This window comes from Toxorhynchites rutilus, chromosome 3, assembly GCF_029784135.1.
Source record: "Toxorhynchites rutilus septentrionalis strain SRP chromosome 3, ASM2978413v1, whole genome shotgun sequence".
NCBI classification, from domain to species: domain Eukaryota; kingdom Metazoa; phylum Arthropoda; class Insecta; order Diptera; family Culicidae; genus Toxorhynchites; species Toxorhynchites rutilus.
The window spans coordinates 109,914,415-109,939,018 of record NC_073746.1 but is presented as its reverse complement, the minus strand read 5'-3'; the positions used below and the strand labels follow the sequence as shown (position 1 = coordinate 109,939,018).

General features: G+C 39.9%; 1 protein-coding gene across 3 annotated transcripts in view; it reads left to right on the top strand.

Annotated features, from left to right (window-relative positions):
- Nucleotides 1–24,604, top strand: part of LOC129780566 (mucin-2) — a 437,053-nt gene that overhangs the window by 370,241 nt on the left and 42,208 nt on the right. For all 3 annotated transcript variants that reach the window (XM_055788951.1, XM_055788949.1, XM_055788952.1), the window contains exons 2-5: nt 13,782–14,335; nt 14,398–14,603; nt 14,765–17,221; nt 17,600–17,781. In XM_055788951.1, the coding sequence (XP_055644926.1) occupies nt 13,782–14,335; nt 14,398–14,603; nt 14,765–17,221; nt 17,600–17,781 (3,399 nt within the window). The remainder of the gene's footprint in view (nt 1–13,781; nt 14,336–14,397; nt 14,604–14,764; nt 17,222–17,599; nt 17,782–24,604) is intronic.

Here is a 24,604-nt window from a genome sequence, read left to right as displayed (position 1 = left end):
ATATGTGGCAGGTTGAATGGTCACACATTCAAAATAACAAACTTAGAACTATTAAGAATTCGGTTTATATTTGGAATTCATCCTTCGCACGAGTTAGAAAAGAATCAGTCATTTTATGTAGGCTTAGAACTGGACACTGTTATCTGACTCATATACACCTGTTTAGAAGAGATGTACCTCCAGAGTGCAACGCTTGTCGATGTCCACTAACTGTGGAACATTTTTTATACTATTGTAAACAATTTGATAGAGAAAGGAATCAATTCAATATTACCAATAGAATACTTTTAGATAATAGTTCTTCGAGTCATAAAAAATATATCAATATCTAAAATCTATATAGTATATAAGAAATGAATAATTGTACTTTCATCGAAACTGGGTGTAAATAGCCGTTATCGTGCTGATCACCCCAAATAAATAAATAAATAAATTAGCTTCACGAATTCCTTACGCTTTGGAAATTTGTTTTCCATTTCTGAAAATATTTGCATCCAACGATTTGTAGCTAGTACAGATTCTTCTCATTGATTATAATTAAAAATCACTGTCCACTAGACATACAAAATTGTTTGGTGTTTTTTGCAAAAGCAAATTTTCAGTCTCTGTACATTCAAGAATGGACTTTCATACAACCCATTTATACCTTATATTCATATTTATGCCTTCCAGTTTTCACAATATCGTAGAAATTTTTCATAGACTTTAGGAAATTTAGCTTCCTCTATTTAGTTTGAATCAACTAGACTATTAAGAACACTAATGAAAACATCAGAAATAACAGAAAATTCAGTGGCAAATGCATCGTCTTTTCAACAAGGCAATTAGTGTTGATCTCTGGTAAAGAGCTACCATAGTATGAGGCATAGAGTTTCAAACTAATCGCGCAGGACGTTTCTCCTTTGGAAGAAAATAGGAACGCAATCCGCCAAAAATATTCCTCTCGATAAAATATCCAAAAGAAAGAAATCATGTGTTACCATGCTCTAGTAATTTAGCATACTGTTTACTGTTCAACCCTTCAATTGTTCTACACGAACCGTGTAGATATAAAAGTGTTTGTAAACTTTCACAGCGAAGCTTTCAATATCGATTGCCAAACAAATTTCAGCGCATATAATGAGTAAAATGTGAATCCAAATTCAATTCGAAAAAAATTTCATGGTGAAACAAAGTTTCCCCTTTGGCTTTTTTTAACACTCCTATACTCGCGCAATGGTCTGTCAGACCGAGAAATCAATAATTCGTTCATTTCCCAGAAAATATCAACACTACGATTTTGCGATTCTCTCTAGCTTCGTTATTCGTCATTCGTCATCGTTTAGCGTATCGCATGTGTTCGTACAAAGGGGACGTGCGCCACTTTTTTCACACTTTCGGTCTGACACACAGACGCGAGTATAGGAGTAACTATTTTGGACAAGTGCCTGTTTTATATTCTATAATATTGTTGAATCAAATGTATACATTAGTGTTAGTGGCATGGAATATTTATTGAATATCATGCTTAAGATTATTACCGGACTATTCATATTTGATTTCAGCCCCTTTTCTAACTGGATTGAACGGATCCATATATTAACTATTCGTCGATATATTCGTCGTTAGATTCATACGTTCAAAAGCAAAATATAAATGTTTGACTTTCGTATAGTTATTCGCTAAATATGATGGTCATACATATACACACTTGTAAAAGAATTTCTCTTGTGAAAGAATCGTAAACAGTAAACTATAAACTAATCGGTGGCTTATGATAGCTTTCAACAATTACATTTTCGTGGATATTTTTTTTATAATGGACAATATCGACAAGAAAACAAGAAAAAGAAAAGGAAGTTTCTAGAAATCATTTTATATCATCTTTTTATGCCCCATATAAAAAAGGCATTGATTCTTAGTTTACCAAGAATACAGAGACAAAGAATACGCAAACTTCATATTCCGGAACCTTTATCATCTGGTAATTATCGTTATACATTCTTCTCTTCGATAAAAGACCCGAAAAACACGCAACAACTGCATAAAATGTAAAAATATGTTTGTTTCGAGCATGCCGTTATGCTATGTTCAGATTCTTACTCCAATGAAATCGATTAATACGTTTTTAGGTTATTTTATAATTCTTTGTACTTCCATGAATTATATTCAGTTGCTCACTTTTATTTGATAACAGCGAACATTTTGAATTTCGTTATTTGTGTTGGAGTATCGAAAATTACTCTGTTTTGAGGAGGCTGAATTAGATGACTATTAAAACATAATAAAGACGAAGAAAAAATATTTTTTGAGTTTTTTCATTCAATCATATCCTCTTCTTCAAATAAATGCCAATAAGGCCTGAAAAATACACAATGGCAACATTACAGAGAAGTTCAATTTTCGGTCTGTGGCACCGTGCGCGAGTATACGTGTTATGATTTTGCACGCGAGTACAGGAGGGTTAATGATTTGATGTAGTCAATGTAGAATTATGAAAATCACGCTGAGATGAATTCGGAATAAATACTGGTTTAGCAATGCATTGGTAAAACATATGACTGTTCCCTTTTTAGTCTTTAGATATCTTGCTTCTAGATAGAAAGGCAACCTGAGACCGTAAAAAAATCAGATTTTCAAAAACTCAGAATGATCTATCGCTTTCCATTGCGGTGAAATGGGCTCTGATTCGAGGACATCCAGTTTTGTGCCGAAGCCCATTAAAACCATGGATAGAACTCATGGCAGGAGAAAAGTTAAGTTTTTGTAGTTTTGTGTTATTGTGTGTTGAAAAAGTTATGAAACCAATATGTTTGCTTTGTACTCAAAACACGGTAAAAATTTATAAAAGACGGGACAATACAAAAGACAATACACTTACACCCCTTACACCCATTCTAAGCCCCTCAATAATTATCCGAATGCAACGACAACATACAATTTGTTTGAAATCACTTTGGAACTTTATGACAACTTGTCCTGGTTTTTGATGGCAGGTAAGTAGTCAACGTCAAATTTCGTTGTCTTTAATTATAACGAAAACGCACAAATCGTCACCACTTTGGCAAATGATAAAAGCGAGAATCCTTTAACATGCTTACAATCGACAATCAAACCGTTTCGCATTAATTGGAAAACTGTCTTATTTCCTCTTCTCTGAACAGACAACTGATCAGTTCCACGCTTTTAAATGGACTCTTTGTTTGATATTTTCTTCAACATGCAAATTGGCTGTATTTTTAACATGTTTCTTTTGCTTCATTTTGTCGACCTGATCTAACAAGAGAGGCAGCACACTTCGAGGAAGCGCATCAAACAGCATCTTTTAAATGCCGGCACCGCAATTCCGAATTGATTGGCAACCGGTGTGTCACCTGGAGGCAGAAGAATGGCCATTGAATCGTCGTCGTCGTTGGCTTCTTCCATCAGGATGTTCTCTAAGCCTAGACGAACGGTGCAACGCCGTCATGTTTGTTTCTCTACCTACCATCTCCAGCCAATCTTGATATCCACTGGAAGCTATTCTTAGTTTACAACTTAATTGAATCCATTTGTTTACACCACAGGGCCTTGGTGGCTGGTGGACTGTACGATGAGGTGTGTGGGCCGTGAAACCGAGAGGCGATTAGGGCTTTTGAAACGCGTCTAGACCAACTCGAGCCCGTCGAACGCGTTAGAAATTTATTGCGTACAATTATATTGTATGTCCATCAGAGACGGGATTAATTTCTTCTCCGCGTGTTAGGGTGGATCACGTTGGATTCTGTTCGCCATTTTCGTGCTATCGACCATCTTTGCCCACACGAGGAAACAGAATCCACTCAGCAGTTTGGTTGAAAAATATAAATAATGACCGAACCTTACACTCCCCGCCGCAGCATCTGCGCGTGGTCCACCAGCAAAGTTCAAGTTCAAAGACATCTCTCCGATCGCGCCCGGAGGCGCTGCAAAACCCACGTCAAGAGTCAACTTCAGTGGTCGGCGGCGGTCAGCGACGTCGAACATTCTGAACTTTGCATCCACGCGGTGTTTGATTCCGCGCCGCATTTTCCCTTGCGTGGGTCCGAGAAGCGGTGACTGTGAAGAGTTATGTTTATATCGCTTGGATGTCATCAATTTGTAGCCCTGATGTTGATTCCCCTCCGGCATGGTGTACATCGGAATAGAGGATTGGGCCTGCAGTTAATAAATAACTGTGAACCGTGGTTCAGAGCTTTGCAGCGGAACCAATAAGTTATAAGATTGAGTTGGAACAAAGTGTAATTGTAACGTCATGTCAAGCGGAAGACAGAGTCCACAAGTGGTGGGAGGGGGAAGAGAGTAGGTATTTGAATTCTTGCTGACCATCGTTAAATATACAATCTCGTAGCAGTCCGAAAGCAATCGGATTGAAGCTTGTTAGTACAGAAACACTGGCAGTTGTAAATAATTAAACCCTCGGGGTTCGAGCGCACATCCCAACTTAGCTTACTAGAAAATTATTTGCAACTCAGAATGTGCTGTAGTATTATCATTGGAAAAAGATCTTATCTTATCATTGAATTGTTGCTCTCCTACCATTCTGGTAGAAAATTAGCACGGCTTGATTCGTCCAAAATTTAGACGCACTGTTTATTTTACTGCAGCGCTACTAAAAGTCGATTCTGGAATGTTTTGACAGCAAACTGTTTGGAAAGCTCTTACATAGGTGAAAGTTTTGTTACGATTTATTGAATTTTTAAGAAGTTATGACAGATACCAAAAGATGAACATCGATCTTAATCTGGAGTGGACATGTTCATCGAAATTGTCGATTGGCCTAAATCTTCCGTCTGCGAGACTGGAAAACTCGATAGGTAGCTGAACTGAAACATATTTGGAGCAAGTAAAGCAGTCCCGAAGCTAGGATCGAATATTTACGAATGAAAGAAGAAGCGGTTAACCCGTTTGAAGCACATTTTTAGTAGGGACCACTTTTGGAGTGACGTGGACGCTATAATAAATGGTTTTAGCGAACGTAGAATATATTTATCATCATAAGGAATAGTTTAAAAAACAATAAAGTCATTTTGAATGACAAATTCCGTGTTTTCCGTACTAGTCGCAAGCCGTATACCAGTTGTCATTATGTCAATTAATAAATAACCAGTGACATCAAATAAATTTAACCTAGCGTATTTAAGTATCACTTTTTATGAGTTTTTATAAACGCTCAAAATGTTTTCGAAAATTTAAAACAATTTTTTTTCTTCTCAATGATCTTCTCACCATTGAATGCTTTTCAGCCGCTTTTCAAAGCAGCTTTATTCACTCCGTTTGATACACCTCAAAAACATAGTTTTTAGTTGCAACATCATCTTCTTCAACATCGGCATTGTCTACTGAAAGAAACATCGGCATTGTCTACTCCACATCTCTTTCTCTCTGAAAAAGAATTTTCGGTGAAAACGAAGAGACGAAAATATCAACAATACACGGTTCATCGAAAACTAGATTGATTGATTGAATATTTATCGTGTATCCGAGCGAGGATTTCGATCTCTGTTTAATACCGAATAGGGTGGCTCTATGCAGAAAAAAAGATCTGGATATTTTTTTTCAAAAATTTGACTTCATACCATACATATAACCTTAAATTTTGACCCCAATTCCCTATTTTTAATTGCGATTTTATTATTTTTGTGTCAAAAATATTCTAATAATTTAACCGTTGTTCGTTTTTTCAACAGAACGAATTTATTTAAGTTGTTCAATGACTGATGGCGTAACGCCCGCTTCATTGAACATCCATCTACAAATACACAAGTAACATCAATTCATCTAAAGCAGGGAGCATCTCCGACGATCTGGAAGCCTTTTTGAGTGAGCACAATGAGTTATTGAAATTTCTCAAATCACATTTGCTCGGATTACAAAATGACAATCACGCTATTGCCATCAACCCTGATAAAACATCAGCTGGAGAGCACGTGTGTAGATCCAAAGCACAAGCGCTGCTGGAATCATGATAGCACGGTGACACGAGAAATTTAATGCGAAAAAAAACAATAATCTGGAATTCATCGTTGACACACACCGTTCATACGACCCTCGCTATGTTCTTCTTCAATGGCACTAACGTTCCCAAGGTTTGCCTTCTCAACGTAGTACTACTTGCGCCATTTCTATTAGTAAATAGTTGAGATTTCTATGACGAACAATACGCCTTGAATGTATTCTGGAGTGGCAAGCTCAAGAATACGCGTGACTACAGTGCAAGTCAGAAGGGTTTCTTTAACGAAAAATCTCTTGCATAAACATTAGACCAACGAGACCCCGTCACAGATACTTAATTCATTATGAACATCATTTCTCATTTTGATTTAATATTTATGAACATGTGACGAAACAAACAGAGGGCGCGCTCGAAGGATTTTTATGTTTATCATATGGTGATTCCAATTCAAGATATCGTAAGCTGTGCCAACAATTTATGGTCGACATATACGCGAAGGTAGATATTGAACGACTGCAATTCTTACTACACAATCAACAAAAGCGGTGCGAGGAATAATACATTCACTTGCGAGACACTATCATGAGCAACGCCAACACAGCTTTAGTTATAGCCAGGCCAAAGCGCAATGCATTGTCATGACATTGCGCGTGTGTTCAAACACAAAATGAAGTTCGATCGTATTCGTCCCCACATATTGTTGGTTGTATTCTGTTGAATGGAAAAAGCACAATTTTGCATTCTGTTCAAGCTCAAGTCTAATCAAGTTGAGCAAATATGACAACCTTGGCACGCAATTCGACGTAAACAACATTGGTCTCCATGTTCCATTTCTATGAAGCAAAATTAGTAATGGTTTTTCGGGTGGAATAAACACGCAAAATTTAGCATTCAAACACATTCAAAACAAATTCAGCATCCAAACGAAATCGAATAATAATTTTCATTCAAATTTCAACAATTTAGAATTATTTCCGGAATTATGCCGATCAGATAGAGAGTAAATTGAACCACAAATACGGATGACTTATTTTGACCATTGTTTCGCGACAAGGCGAACGAATTTAAGAGTGTAAAAGTCGATTTCGATCGAATTGTAAAATCCAATCACTCATATGCATATATGAATATTGAGTTCTACAAATCGGTGAAGAGTAATAAAAACATCCATGAATAAAGGAAGCAATATGGCTGTGTTTCAAACTTAGATTACCGATGTGAATACTCTTTGATTGAATAAGAACGATAAAATAACGCGATTCCAAACAGGAGGATTAATCAGCTCCATTGAAGTTAGCTGGCGTATCGCTGTTTTCCAATTTATGAAGGAGACCAAGCTGTTATAAACTAAGCCATGTTGAAAATCACATGCACGTATTTTTTAACAAGGAGACAGCAATAAATATTGATTTTCTATATTTCATTTTTTCTACTTTACGACAAACTTATATTACTTTTTTCAGTTGAAGTTTAACTTTTAAGAGATCAAACATGTCAGTTACGTTAATGAAATACACCAAGAAACATCATATAACCTTTCGTTCAAATCATTTAATTCGTTTTTTTATCGGTCACATTCAATTTATTTTAAAGATCGTTAAAATATTCAAACACACTTTCAATACATTAGTGTGTTTTATTCAACACCCAAAATATTCACTAGAAATAATTTATTTGGCAGAACAACGTTTGCCTGGTCAGCTAGTCTTATATATAAAATTCTCGTGTCACGATGTTCGTGGTCAAACTCCTCCGAAACGGCTCGACCGATATTAATGATATTATACTCAAAAAACTTGGTAGGCATGAGAATAGGTCGTAAACTATATATGATACCGCTAGGATACCTATTACTCTATATTTGAAACCGATTGGGGTGGTCCCATGCAAATAAAGTCTGAATAACTTTGTTTTCCTTATTTTTCTGCATAAATTTGGCTTGAAAAAAAACTTATAATCAATTTTCACCCTCATGTGTATTTTTATATAAACGATACCAAATAATTGATTCTTCGTTCGTTTTTTAAACAGGACGAATTTATTTACGTTGTTCAATGCCAGATGGCACTTCGTCCTCTTCATCGAATTTCACCCTACACATACGCAAGTAACCTTAATTCGACTAAAACTAGGAATATCGTTGGCGAGCTGGAACCCTTTGTGGATGAGCACAATTAATTATTGAAATTATTCTAACCACACCCATGCTCGGAATGCAAAATAACAGACACACTATTGTCGTCAATCCTGATAAAAAACCGATTGAAGAGCACGTGTGTAGATCCAATGCGCCACAGTTACTTTAATTATTAGGAACATCATTACTCATTTTGAAATAATATTTTAATATTATGTGGTTGAAGAGACGAAACAAACAAAAGAGTGCCTTCGATGGATTCTTATGTGTGTCGTTTGATGAATTGGCGCATTCAGGACAACGTCATTCTAGGATGTCTTGAGCTGTGTCAATAATCTATTGTCAACATATTCGCAAAGGTAGAAGGCGAACGACTGCAACATACAATCAACAGAAGCGGTTCGAGGAATGATAGCGAGACGCTATCATGAGTAACACCTACACAGCTTTTGTTCAAACGACAGCACGTGTGTTCAAACAAAAGAAATGCAGTCTTTAATGGGCTCTATTCCAAAATTACACGTATTTCGTTCAACATATTGCTGGATGTATACAAGATTTATAGAAGAATCGTTAAGTTCGGACTGTTTTCTAAGTATTCAAACAACATCGAGTAATGATTTTCATCCAAATTGAAGCAATTTAAAATTATTTTCGTGTCTGCTAATCTGATACAGATTAAATTGATCCACGAATACGGATTACTTATTTTGAAGTTTATTTTGCGCCGAGGCAAGGTTGCTACATTTCATAGCACGGATGATCAGATTTCTGAATGCAAAAGACGAATCCTGGGATCCGATCGATCCGGTCCATTTCTCTGTACATCACAGATCTCATCTCCATCTCCACATCACACTCAGGTTCGGGAAGTTCCCACGGTCCAATGCAATACACGGAATCTATCCTTCATCGATCATAATCAATTAATTTTATAGATCGTTGAAACATTTGAACACACATGTATTGCAATACATTAGTTATTTTTTATTCAACAGTCAAAATATTCACTAGAAGTAATTTATATGGCAGAACAACGTTTGCCGGGTCAGCTAGTATGCTTATATTATTTACCTCAACACTAGAAAGACCGAAACTTAGTATATACCTATATTGCCCAAAAGCAGTCAAAATGACTGCTTTGTGAAAGAATATCTGATGTGTAGGAAATTTAAAATTAATTTTCAATATTTTTATATCATTTACAGTTACATTACAAGCTATTAGTGAATATTAACAATAAATAAATTATTTTACTTAAAAAAATCATTTTTGGACTATTTATATATTATTTTTTTGAAAATGAAGGTGGATATCTTTTCATGTGTTTTTTATTACTTTTATAAATTTTCACATATTCATGCTTAGAATCTAAAACAGCTACTCTTATATTGGGTTGGGGAGAAAGAAATGTCGTATTTCTGATCGAAATTTTACGCTTTATTTAACATACTTAAAATTATCCAATTTAAGTTAAATATACGCCGTTTTGTTCGCAAACTTGTTGCCATTTAGCAGGCAACTTCATTATCCCCCCCTTATAAACCCCTCCCCCACCCCTTCTTATTTGCAAAAAACTCAGACAGCCAGTTTTCGCAGGCCTCTTTTGAGGCCAACTTAGTATCACCAAGAGCGTTTTGCATGGACCGGAAGAGATGATAATCACTTGGAGCCAGGTCCGCACTATACGGTGGGTGCAATAGGACATCCCATCCGAGCTCCCGTAGCTTCTGGCGGGTCATCAAAGATGTGTGAGGCCGAGCGTTATCCTGGTGGAGAACAACACCATTCCTATTGATCATTTCTGACCACTTCTGGTCAATCGCCTGCTTCAAACGGTCAAGCTGCTCACAGTAGAGAATCGAGTTGAGGGTCTGGCCATAGTTGAGCAGCTCATAGTGGATGATTCCCTTCCAATCCGACCAAACACACAGCAAAACCTTCCTGGTCGTCAATCCGGGCTTGGCGATGGTTTGGACCGGCTTGTCGTATGTGATCCACTTTTCATCACCAGTCACCATCTTCTTCAAAAATGGGTCGAGTTCGTTCCGTTTCAGCAGTGCATAGCAGGTCTTGATTCGGTCCAAAAGTTTTTTTTTGCGTCAACTCGTGTGGACCCATACATCCAGCTTTTTTTGGAATCCAATCTTCTGCAAATGGTTCCAAACAGTTTTATGGTCTATACCCAGCTCCTGGCCAATCGAGCGAGTGCTCACATGCCGGTCTACTTGGATGATTTCAACGATTTTATCGGTTTCCGCGACGATTGGCCTACCAGTACGGTAGCCACTACACCAGAACGAAATCGATCAAACCAACGCTGTGATGTGTGAATCGTTACAGTATCGGGTCCATAAACTACACGAATTTTTTCGGCCGCCTTCGTTGCAGTTTTCCCTCGCAGGTAGTAAAAACGTAAAATATGGCGAATTACTTGCTTGGTGGTACTACACCAGAACGTCTTTGACGCGCTATAACTTAAGACTGAAAAGGACAATCACAACACTGTCGAAACGACACTTTTGGCACAGATTTTCGTCTTTCAATAGCCGTATAGTGTGACCTGAGCGAAAATTCAAGATGGCGGCCGCTCCAAATGGCGGATCACATATTTTCTCAAAACTTCATCGATATGGGTTTTCCAAAATCCCATCAATATGGGTATCAAATGAAAATGCTTGACCAGTTATTTATGAAAAATGCAAATCCAAGATGGCTGTTATTTATGAAAAAAACAAATCCAAGATGGCTGCCACTACAAAATGGCGGACTATATATGTTCTCAAAACCTCATTAATATGGGTATCAAATGAAAGGGCTTGACTAGTAGAATACGGTTATTTATGAAAAATGCAAATCCAAGATGGCTGCCACTACCAAATGGCAGACTACATATTATGTCAAAACCCCGTTAATATGGGTATCAAATGAAAGGGCTTGACTAGTAGAACACAGTTATTCATGAAAAATACAAATCCAAGATGGCACTACAAAATGGCGGACTACACATTCTCTCAAAACCCTATTATTATAGGTATCAAATGAAAGGACTTGACTAGTAGAATACGGGTATTTATGAAAAATGTAAGTCCGAGATGGCTGCCACTACAAAATGGCGGACTACATATTTTCTCAAAACCTCACTAATATGGGTATCAAATGAAAGGACTTGACTAGTAGAATACGGTTATTTATGAAAAATGCAAATCCAAGATGGCTGCCACTACAAAATGGCGGACTACATATTATGTCAAAAACCCGTTAATATGGGTATCAAATGAAAAGCAAATTACTTTTATTTTTTATTAAACGGTTTTATTTAGCTTGAACTGTTTGTATGTATGTTTGTCTGTCTGTAGGGTTGTCCCAAACTAATAGAAATTTGACCAATAGGAACTGAACGAATTTATAAAACACCTTTATCCCTGCTGTAATTTTAAAACTGCTTATCTTGAAAAATCCAATTTGGCCGCCGCTACAAAATAGCTGATTCCATATCATCTCAAAAAAAAGGATGATTGAGATATGTAGAGAAATATTCTAATGAAACAGATAATGTACTAAAAACGAGAAAATAAAATAAGTAAAAAAAAATTAAGTTAAATGATTTGATTATGATTAAACATAACAATGTACTAAAAGCTAGAAAATAATTAGGCAAGTAGCAGTTAGCATTTATCACACCTCTCCTTCATTAGTCAAGGGCATTGATAAGACTAAAATAAAATCGTGGGACATATGATGAAGTTCGAAGTTTTGGATTGGCCAACATGATCTACCCTCCTTAACCCAATAGAACATTTGAAGTCTATTTGGAAATTTTAGGTTCGAGAAAATAATCCAACAAGCCATCAACAACTACGGCTAGTAAATGCAACTGAGTGGAACAAAATCGCTCCCGAAATTACAGCTAAGATTGTTGAATCAATGCGATGTCAAACCATTGCCATATTCATGCCACAACATATCCAATGGATATCCGAAACAAAAAGGATATACTTGTTTGCTTCATTTTTGACTGCTATTTCAATCACCTGATCTCAAAAATTGATCAAGATTTCTTTCATGTCACATGACTATGATTTGAATTAATCTTTACCGACAGAAAAATAACCGTCACGTATGGCATTGTTTTGGATATTTTTTCATTAATCTATTGTCGCTAAACGTCTTTGCAACATGGTCTGATTCAAAATATTTCTTCTTCTCATTTTGATTATATTATTTGAAGGAAATTTAAAAATTGACCAGGGGTGGATAACATTTTTTATATACTGTTCCTAACTGCTCTAGTGTCCAACATTTTCCGCATTTGAGCCATCCAACGTAACAATTACGGGTCCTACAGAACACCGATCAAACACAACATTTACATTTTTCGTAAACTACAAACAGCTAGAGCTATCAACTTTTTGTAAGTAAGCTTCATCTGAATTAGAACCACACTGTCGGCTGTGATTTAGAATAACACGAAGGAAGACTCGTGTGGGCGTTGTGAGTTCTTGACATAATCCCTCATCATTCTGAGAGCAAACGCTGTCCATTAATCCCACTACGGCTAATGTAGCGTCAGTCGATCATTGGTGATCTCCAAATGCGCGTACATTCCGCTCACCATTAGCGCGCCTGTAAGCCGTGCGTGACTCAGCCAAACCGAAGAATCCAAATAGAATAACAGGATCTGAGTTCTGAGTTGGACATCGGTGCCAATAACCTTAAAATGACCCCCATCTCACTGGTTTAATCGAAAGACTCATGACGTATATGGACACCTCCCACAGATCGGAGTTTTATTTGCAGCGAACTAAGAGCGGGAATGGGCGGGAATTAACCAGCGCCTGTACCGGTTGCAGAATTTGTTATTTACTGTGATTCTTTTTCATTTCTGGGAGTAGTATGGCGTGGGATCATCGAACTAAAGAAATTAAAACAATTATTTGAGTTCGTGGGATCGGCAATAGCCGCGGAAGACATCATGCGCAGTGACATTTGGGTTGGGACTTCGAGGGAATTAGCTTGTATATCTGGCATTGACATATGATGTCCAAATTCGATAAGCCACTTTCGTAACTAATTAACCGGTTAATTAATTTTCTGGCTAGCATGGGTGGGTTAATTGGCTTATGTTTTTTAATACTTTTACTAATGCTCACACAGCCGCAGGCCTCGGAGAGGAGTCAGATCAATATCTCCTGTGCCAATGAGGACTCGTTAATTCAAAACTCATTACCAGTGCCTCCCCGCCATTTTTCCAGTCGTGGAGAAGGTACCATTCCCGCATGGTGCTCATGTGCTAGGCGCTTCGAATGAATTAACGCTAATCTCGTGAAGGCTATCTCGTTAGCTGATAGCTGTGCGCTTCTCAGGTAGCAACCAGCAGCAGCAACCGCTGCTGCTGTTATTTTCAAAGACAAATCCCAGCATTAATTCAACAGCAGCATGTAATGTAAAAGTGTAAAATTTGCGTGTCAGTGACAGAATCAACCTCCCACTGAGCAGATCTCACAAAAAAACCCATGTTTGCCTAACAATGAATGGTGTGGAACAAATTGTGAGCGTAGCTTTGGCTTCGTACCATGAGAATTCAACAAAAATAAATGCATCATTCAAACGAAACTGCCTCCGTTACGCTGATTCCCATCGCGGCATAGATGTGATCTAATTGAGTTTACTGTTTTTGTTTACTTCCAGAAAATGTACTCGCACAAACCAGGCGCAGCTTCCGCAATGGGGCCGCCCAGCCACGCGCGCTCGGCTCGAACCCAAAGTCCAGCCACTCATCATCGGTGGACTTCAATTGTCCCGAAGAATTCGGGTACTATCCACACCCTACCGATTGCACACAATACTACGTGTGTGTATTCGGTGGAGCTCTGCTGGAGAGTTGCACCGGTGGACTGATGTATAGCCACGAGCTGCAGACCTGTGATTGGCCACGTAACGTTGGCTGTGATCTTCCGGCACTCAGCGCTCCTTCGGCGCCATCCAGAGGTGCAGTGACACCACGCGTTCCGCAAGTATTCTCCCGCATTCGGTACTCCTCGATGGGAGCCTCCGCACCATCGGCCCCATCTGGCCCTTCGGGCCCAAGCGCACCCTCCGGCCCATCCGGTCCAGAACCATCGGCTCCGGCACGTGTCCAGCGAATTCACACACTGCCTCCACCTCCGCCACCGGCCAATCCAAACCCTGTGATCACCAACCGAGGCCAAGCGAAGAATTCACCCCAGGAAGATATTGCCAAGGTAATCAATTCGATAGTTTTGTTTGACTATGACCACGGTTTAACAGCACGATCCTCCAACAGCTCTATGCGGAAGCTCACGACACACTCCCACCAGTGGAAGAGGATGAGTCTGATCGGCAGCAACGTGTTTATCGGGGCCAACCCAGCACTGTGACCCAAGTTCAGCGTGACCGTGACGGTATTCTGCAGCAACCCAGTGTGAACGCCATCCCAACACACGCTAAAGTAGGTTCCTTCGCGTACAGTGCTCAACCTCAACCATTCAGGTAAGTCAAAAGATTTTCTCCCACCTCCCCAAGGATACTAACGTAAGCCAACCCGATGATATTTAGCACAGAAAGTCGGGCATTCCAATTTCGCAATATTCTATTATCTATTATATTCTGGAATACTTCAACCTTAACTTCCGTTTCAAATTCGCACACAGTGACGAAGACGCACTACAAGACCTTGACCATCAATCGGAGCACACCAAAGTGCACGATCGTAAGAAACGTGACGTGGCCTCGCAAGACACCAAAGCGACAACCAACGATGACCCAAAAGACCCATCAATCGATCCGATTACAAACAACGAAAACACAGACACCGTCAAGCAAAGTCAGCCCGTCAAACGGTCCGATGGTGAGGAGTCTCCCGACTCCACCAAAGTGATCGATCCAACAGATCTCGAAGAATCCGTTGACAGTGACGAAAACCTCCGCAGTATCCGTCAGTTGAGACCTCTCGAGAATTGGCAGTTTAGCTCGTTGGACAATAGAAACAACTTTTCCCCACAAGGTTACGATTTGTTCCCATTCCCGGCGGGTTCCAACACGGACGCCAAATCCGATGCTCGACATTTTCAGCAGCAGACATACAATAAAAAAGAAATCAACAGCTATAACGACTACCTCGAAGCATACGCTAAAGCCAAACAACAGGGCCAATACCTACAACCGGTGGGGATCCCTAGCCATCACAAAGCAGCGAGCTCCCAGAACTACAAACCACCCAATAAAATAAATCCCCAGGAAACGATACTTCCGCTGTTGGTATCTAAACAACCGCCTAGGGCACCTCAGTACCAGACCGCATTTACAGCTGCCGCGTTCGTGAATAATCACAAGAAATATTCCACACCTGTGCCAGACATAGACGATGACAACATTCCAGACAACTTTGCGTATTTTCATTTCGGAAACAGCTACTCATCGACTCCAATCTCGGTGAACAACAACAACAAATACTCGGCCCAGAAAGGTCCTCTGGTACCGCCACCACCTCCACAACCATCTTCTCAGCCGTTGAAGCTATCTCCAACGACGCACCGAAATCCATTCATAGCTTTCAGCTCAGTGGGGGGATTTTTCAACAACCAACCCACCTCCAGTCCACTGAAGGAATCATTCATCAGTGTCCCAAAGCACCCTGGGAACAATCTGCACGAAGTTAAGGCACAGAAAATTTCCATTAGACCAAACACCCACACTCCGGTGTTCGCTAGTAACTCGATTCCCACAGTGAATGGCCGATATCAATCCACAACTCCGAAAGCTCCCGTGTATTCGCAGGAATACTACCCCCAAAATACACACGCTAGCAGTGCGAAGGTACCTCAGAAAATACAGCCTGTCGTAAACTACAACAGCTTCCCAGTGAAACCCACCTATGAAGATTCCACCCAGAAACCGTCGACTTATTTCGTGACCAAATCCACGCACGGTTTTCAGCCCATCATCGGATCAACAACGCCCCGGTACCATCAACAGGCCGCCATCCAGCCTAACGCGGAATACAACCAGTTCTTCGCCAGTATCAAGAACAATCACGTGAAACAAGTGGATACAAAGTTACTAGATGAACTGCAGGACTTTGGAAAAATCTATCCAAAGAACACTACCACAAATCTTCGGCCCGTCCAACCGTTGGCACCTGTGAAATCCGTGCAAAATGCTCAGTCTTTGAAACCAGTGCAACCCACACAATCGTTACAACCATTGCAGCAGTATGACCCGATGCTGTATTACGGCCCCTCGACCGTCAAACCTACTCGTGGTTACATTGAGTACTACTACGATGAGGATGCTATTCAGAACGCTCATGGGCAGAAGTATGTGAAGAACACGCTGAACAGTAATCGTAAACCAACCTTCCAAAGTCCTCCAACGGTGGAAGAGGAAGAAGAGTACTACGATGAAGAAGATGAAGACGACTACGAGTATCGGTTCCCGGTGAATAAATCCAAATACACGCCCATGACCGAGACCATGGCTCCGAGACCGCTACCAAGTCTGACCACGGCGAGACCCCAGGCTTCCGTGTCAGGTCACATCTACTATGTGAACCCTAATAAGCACGAAACGAGCACCTGGCGTCCCAGTACGATTACAACCCATTCGCCGACCACTAGCGACATTCCACCGATCATCAAATTCCCGGGAGATGTTTTCGAGGGTATCAAACCCTTCGGTGACATTCCCCGTTACCAGAACAAAACGACTACCCGTCCGTACGTGAACGCCAATCGCCCACGAGTACCACCCCGACCGACGGTCGTTTCCAACTCGAACCTCATTGACGAGACCACCTCGAAGGAACTGCTTCGAACGACGGCCAGATCGCCCATCACGGCGAAGGGCATTGTCAAGACGTACACGACCCCGACGAGTGTGACTCAAACCCCACCACCACCCGTAGTGACGCGTAGTACCCGGACGACCACGACCACCACTGTTGCTCCGACCAGTGAGACGACATCGCGCAAGCGGTATACCGTCCGACCAAACCGTGGCCAGCAGCGCTGGCGCTCTTCCACTGAGACTCCGGAAGAGCCGACGGTTAGCACCCGACCGAACAAGAACCGTTACAATCACTTGGAACTCGATGAACGGCTACCGAACAGGTACGAGTATTTCACCCTTTCTCTACACATTTATGTTGTGGCGTTTTCTTTTTTCTCGTCCCCCATATATGAGTGTATATTACCCGCGAGCCCGAGCAAATCAGGTGACCAGAACGTGTGTAAATAGTATACTACTAACTCTGGAGTTTTGCTCCCCCTTGTGACAAGCACGACCTTACATACTACCCTATGTTTTTACCCCGAAAAAAAACTATACAACTTTTGCCTGCCTCTCTGTACATACAACAATCATGTTATATATTCGTTGTGTTTCGTTTTTTGCTGCACGCTCTCTCGCACAATATACAAGCGAGAGGAACCATTTTGTGCAAAGAGCGCTTCTAAAACTGTCCCGGTTCCAACGTGTCTTCCCAACAGAGTTGAAACATCCTCGCCTGCCCCTGCCCCCAGCAGATACATCCCGGAGCAGCCACAGAAGACCGTGCATCACAGCAGCCAGAGCAGCAAGAACTACTACAACACCAGCAGCTACGACCCGTCCGGGTACGATTACTACTACGCTGTCAACGATGACGACGTGGAGCTGTACAGAGATGTTGGTGAGTTGATAGTTGATTTTTCATTTCTAAACAGTAATGAATGGTGCAGTATGTGTCGGAAATTATTGAGACTCGAAGCGTGCGCTCGATGGCGATCTGCTGCTCTTGGCTGAGCAGCAGATCGCCAGTTTCTAAAAAAATGTGAATATCGTTCGATTCACAATTCGCCTTCAAAATCAAAGAAATCGAAAAAATAAGCATGCCTTGATAGTATTCTTTGAAGGTGAGACTATAACAGTCCGTGCTCCCGTGGTCGAGTGGTTAGCGTCACACCTAACATGCCGGGGGTTTGGGTTCGATTCTCGTTCTGGTTGGGGAAATTTTTCTTCCAAGAAATTTCCTCCAACATGCACTGTGATCACGCGTATTCTAGATCTTGCCACTCAGAATGCATTCAAGGCGTGTTATTTTTCATAGAAATCTGAACTGCCATTTAAGAAGAAGAAGAAGAAGAATAAGAACAATACAAGTCGACGAGACAACGAGGGTTTCTTGATATGCTATCGATAGCAGTCTTTTACTCGTAAACTTCAGTAACGCAGAACTACGTACTATACATTACTTATGCACAATAGGCCGACTTTCTGTCCTTCATAGGACCAACTTTCTGTCCTTCAACAGGATCCCGAAGCCTTCGATCCCTATCAGGAGTTCTCCTAAATATTATCTTCGCTTGTCTACCTTCTACAGTGTCTTCTACAGACTCACTGTAGTCTGTCGTGTTTCATCAGTGAGACAATATCCATCTGCTTGTATACTTGGTACAACTTGTGATTTATGATAATTCCCCCGAGCTTTTAAACGAGTAGAGACCGTTATGTCCATAGAGCACCACCGGGAGGATCTGCTAACTCATCGATTGCTTCAAAAATGCCCTCATTAATCATCACAACTGTAGCAAAACCACATGGATGACCATACTCTCTATCTACCACCATATACTTCGTTTTAATAGAGTTTATAAAAACTCCAACACTTGTTGCTTCCATCTTGAAATATTAAAAGTTTTCTTGAACCACCTAGAAGCATGTGAGACTTCGTAACTCCGCACTTCTTAGACCTGATGCACAAACTCTGCAAACCACTACTTTCCACGTGGTTTAGAGTATAAGCCGTTGCCAAATCTGGTCAGAATAGAGGAGGCAGGTCATGCTTTCTATACAATGAAAGCAATCTTTTCTTCAAACATTCGTCCAAATAAATTAGAGAATGTATGGTCCCTTGTGAGAGGAAAGTAGTAGATCGCAAGCCACATGTGCAAATGGCTTACCAGGCTAGCACCTTTTGGTCAATTTGTCCCATCGCAACAGTCGTATGTGCAGTCGATTCACTTTTTTCAACTGATTTAGTGTAAATTTGGGACCTCGGCGGCGTTCTGGACTCCTCTTTGTCGTATGTCTCGTCGTCCATTAAAATGCAGCATAAAATGCGGCATTATTCAGATTACGCTTATAAAGCTTTCAAACCCTCGTTTTAGCACGATGTTGCTGTTCCGAAGTTTATTAGGGTACTTTCTGGTTCTTGTACGTTTACGTTGAGCAAAAAGTTCCACTATGAACGTTTATGCTTTCTGAGAAGACGTATTTGACATTACCTGAACGTCAACAGACCGATTATCTGTCCTGCACAGAATCCAGAAGACTTTTCCAAACGGGTTGATCTTGGACCGTCTATGACACTCGCTATCCAATCTTTCCCGCCAACCGCACACAGCTTCCCAGAGCAGAGTGCAACTCAAAATCGCGATCTCTATCAGTGTTTCTACTGAACATAATCTTCGCTAGTCACTTGTCTACCTTCCTTACTACAGTGACCGCTGTAGTCTGTTGTATTTTATCGGTGAGACAATGTATCTATGCAAATACTTGATATAGTTTGTGGTTCATAATTCTTTCGCCGAATATTCCAACCAAAGGAAAACAGAGTTCTGCACAGTACGAATTTTGTACCGGACTACAATCTATGAGATCTCAGCTCATCTTGCGAACCGTAGAAGCGCATTTTCATCGCACAGATTTGCTTTCGCTCCTTAATCTCACATTGTTATTACCCTCTACTGGTGTATCAGAATGAACTTGAACTTTTGTTCATTTTTAGAAAAGACAAGAGACGCTTCGGTAGACACTTTTTCCTGTATATCTCACCGTTAATAGTTACAGAAGAGATGTAGGGAATGCTTACATCTCTACATCAGCAAATCACGAACCAGTTCAGAAATCTCCTCGCAAATTTTGACTTCTTTTGAATTTGCTTCGGAACGTCAAATTTGGGCTTAGCGACGTAATATTCCTGTTCAGGGAGTTGATGGAAATAGGCTTGGTACCTTCTGGTACTTCATTAACATCTTCTTGCAAACCAATACACTGCGTGAGGATCGGTTTTTCAACCGAAAATCACTTGATTTCTTTCAACCCAAATCTGTCAGGCAATCGTAAATAATTTGCCAAATGTCTCGATTGCGTGTCGTACTCATAAATCCTCATCTTGTGTCCAATGATAATGTGTTTGACGATTCAACTCCAGTCTTTGGACAAAGCGAAAGCTTACGATTTAGCCAGAATTTCGGATCTTTCGTCACCAACTTTGTTGCCAGTTGTGTTGAGATAGTGTCTTGTTCTGCTCGTTGCTGGGGCCCTAGCCTTTATTCCGTAATTGCAGGACGCCAAATTCAACCGAAATAGTGCTGAACAATCGTGTTGTTTTAGGAAAGACAGCAGACGTTTCCCCAGACACTCGCTCGTGTAAACTTCCAGGTTGACAGTCCCGGTTGCAATCAAAATATCATTTTTCAAACCACAGGTCACATACTTGAAAATGTCTGCCACCTTGCTCCTTCTGGTTGCCGTATAAAACTCCTGCCCAGGAAACCATTTAAAGTTTACATTGGCGTAGATTTCGTCATCCATCACATCTACCCGCAATCGAACTGTTGTCAGCATTGCCGTGTACAACTTCTGGAATTGCGTTTTGGCCTTCTTGTTTCGTTCATCGCCGCGATTTGGAATCACTATCTTCTTATGTCATTTTGTCATTTTGTAGGTTTTTCAATGAACTTTAAGGGAAAAATACATGAAAATTATTCGACAGCTGTTCGGATGCATTTCCGAAATTTTCTCGTATTTGCTATCTCGTTCCACCACTTTTCCAGTTTCGTTCAATGATCCATTCGACTAGAACATAAGGTAGTTCTATTTTAGCGACTGAATCAAATAAATATTTCCATAAAACTATTATAAAAATTAATGTTTCTGACCATGAAAAAATAATAGTGGATGGTATGGAAGAAACACCGGCAATGTTGACGTAGAGCAACGAAATTGTTTATTTAATTCTCTTGTTTATTACTTCGAATACTACTTTCAAAAACGAAATTTGAAAAATAAAATTCAAAACTCAAGTTGTTCACGGATACGCCGAATATTAGTCTGCATACTGCATACTGCGAGTCTAAAAATGCACATGAGACATGAACCGAATCCCGAAATCGTTCCTGTGAGCACACACACAAACAATTATTCCAATTATTCCATTTGAAAGTAATAGAGGCGAATAAATTTACAGACTCTGTGGTTCAACACATAATCATCGTTTTTTGAAGTTAACTCTCAGTCTCAAGGAAGGCTCATGATAGCTCGCTGGCTGTAGCGTGATTAGAATCCGTTTCTGTGTTAATTTATATAAAAAATTGTAGGGGATTGTATCCAAGACACGACCGCTTAGGACGTAGGACCACGCATTCGTTTTATTTAATTTACTTGTTTATCATTTCGGATATTATTCATAAATGCAAAGAAAATTCATGAATCACTTTTTAATAGAATAGTTTCAGTGAGTTTGAGAAAGGTTAATGGCTTGTGTGGCTTTGTAGCGTGGGTTTGTTCTTGCTTTTGCGTGAACAATATCTGAACTAGTCACATGTCGCAATTCATTGTTATGTGTATATGCAGAAATTGCGCTGAGTATTTATCGCGCTCCCGGCGTTCTCTCTCACATTTGCAACAAATACTCGGCAACATGCGATTAAATATTTGTTCCATCAGTACCCTTTGTTATTCCGCCTTCCTCAACATGTTGTTTAGTGTTGCATAGTGGTGTCGCACTTACAGACATCTTCAGTGCATCGCCATTCAACCAGCACCAAACAAGCGTTCCACAGAAAACGCACACGGTAACACACGGATGCATCGATATAATGAACCGCTAACAAAGCTAAGAGATTATTCGCCATATAATGTGGTGAAAATTTATTATAATTTTGCCTGCTTTGCCATGGCTAGGCTCGATATGTTAATTGCAATGCCAGATGCACAGCGAGTAAATTATTCATTCGCATCCACAGCTCGAGGGGAAACGAGGATGACACAAAATGAACAGAATGAGAAAGACAATTCATTCTCGCTAGACGCTCGCCGGCAACCATGTCTCTTCGGTGACCACCAAAAGGGGATGTAAAAATTTTCCTCAGAGGATATGCAATATTTATACACTAAAAAGGGTGTATAAATATTGTATTTTATACTGCAAGGGTAGAGCTAGAATCCGTTTCTGTTTCTACCCTCGCGGCTGCATAAGTTGCCCGTTTTTTGACAGCACAGTTAGGTAAGCACACAAATGGACAGAACAAATGTATGAGAAAATAGGGTGTTTCTAGTTTTCATCAATTTGAACACTCTACACACCAGAGGATTGTAACGTATAGTATATTGACGTAGATCTCAGAGAATTTCCTTCCTATTCAATCAATATGCAAATCGTCAAAATCCGTTCGCAGCAAAAATAGTTATTAACTGATTTGGCACCCTTAATGTAAGACGTAGTCCTACATCAAAATTTTGAAAGGCATTCGGAACGTCAAAAATCATTCGTCCCTTAGAAAGAAAATCGCAGATGGAGTTTTCTTTGATAAACATGCCTAGCGCAAGGAAGAAACTCAAGAGTCCATTTGCTTATTGCGATTAGCTAAATTGAGAATAAAACTGATACAGATCTGGAAAACGAATAACGAATAATGCAACCATACCACAAAACTAACGTTCGATTTACATGTATGTGCGGTGCGGAAACGAATGAACTGTGAACAATTTGAACAATCCATTAATTGGAGTATATTAATGAAAGACGATCAAACAAATCTCAGAGAAATGCTGTTCAGAATATTTCCAATGAAGAGTCCTCGACCGCACGCTCAATAAGCGGATGCGCGACCATTGAAGATAAGATTTTAAAGCTGTGACACTCTGGCCCCTACTAAATAACGGCATTGTAATCTGCAAATGGTGAAAGATTTCCCTCTGATGAAAGTTCCTGACTAAACTAATGTGTAAATATTGAAAAGAATTCATCTCGAGATGGGTCTATTTCTTAGATGACAACAATATTTTTAGTAAAAACATTGAATGCTCTACCAGGGAAATACTTTTTGATCATATTCATGAGGCATGCGGAAAATCCAAAGTTCTTAGGCTTGTAAATAATTAGGCCATGATGCGAAACATTATCTAATGCTGATTCATTATTCAGAACATAAAACATACTTGTTTCACCTGATTTTGGTGGATTCCATACAAATCTGAGAATGGCTGGAAGGTCTTTCCGGGATCCAAACTGCTCTTCCAAGAGCATATACATGCTAGAAATAATTTCCAAATTCATTGAGCTTGTTATTGAAGATTTTGGCAAGCCTTCGAAATGGCTTGGACTTGTTCGGAAGGCTTGTTCCACAAAATTTCGACGTAGAACTAACTGGAAGGACTACCTTCCACCATCTATTGATAGTTCGTAAAGATTTTTCCATCAATGGATTGATAATATTTCTACGCATCACAATAAAAATATTTTTCTTAAAACAAAAAGACGGGTGGGAAATGTCGGGGACATAACCGGAGTGACGTAGGACTATACAAAGGGGACAGCTTTTGTTTAATATATATTTTAAATATATTGTTTTATTTTCTTCTCCTACGTGAATACCTACTTATCCACCTGAAAAATGGATTAGTTTACTGTTTGCTCTTTATGAACATGTTGGTGGTTCTGAAAAGAACCTTTGGTGTTGTGTTTTTGTTATCACTCGATATCCCCATCTTGTTCGGTTAAACCTTCCTGTTTAGCTATTGCCTTTGCCACTCGCCACAGCTTTCACAGTTGGAAAATTTCTTCCCATCCAGCTTGTGACATATTGTACAGTAAATTACATTTAACGCGACGTGCCGAAGCACCGCTCAGTGTCGCATTTGAGGCGATTTTAACCTGTAATTGAACATTTTCGATGACAGTGGTACAGTGTCGACTTTCAATGTGGGGTCATAATTTGGACCCCGAACTCTATGTTTACAAAAATGTACAACTAAATATGTCGCATTACTGGTCCGTCCAGTTAGCTAAATGTCGAGCTTAATATAAATTACTGTACTTTCAATCTGGAAACAATTTAAGAATTGGTTAAAATTGAATAATCGGGAAAGTTCCCAACCATCAATAAGCTCAGAACAACTGCCAAATTCACATACTCATCGTATCCTGGCAAACAAATTATGCAAAAATCAATTTGTGTTTTATTATTATTTTGGATATTATTTTAGAAAGCAATGAACTGTATTTCATAAACTCTTTTTTGAAAGGTTTAATGGCCCTGATAAGCGCCGTGTTTAATGGAATGGTTCCAATTTAGAAAATTTAGTACTCGTGGTTTTGAAAAAAAAACCATTCCGAACGCCCTCGATGCCGCCTTGTTCTGGATTTGCCACCAGAGCAGATTGTATAACGAACAAACTTTTTTCTTCTGCTACCAGCTGCCGTATTGCGATAGCGTTTGCCACTCACC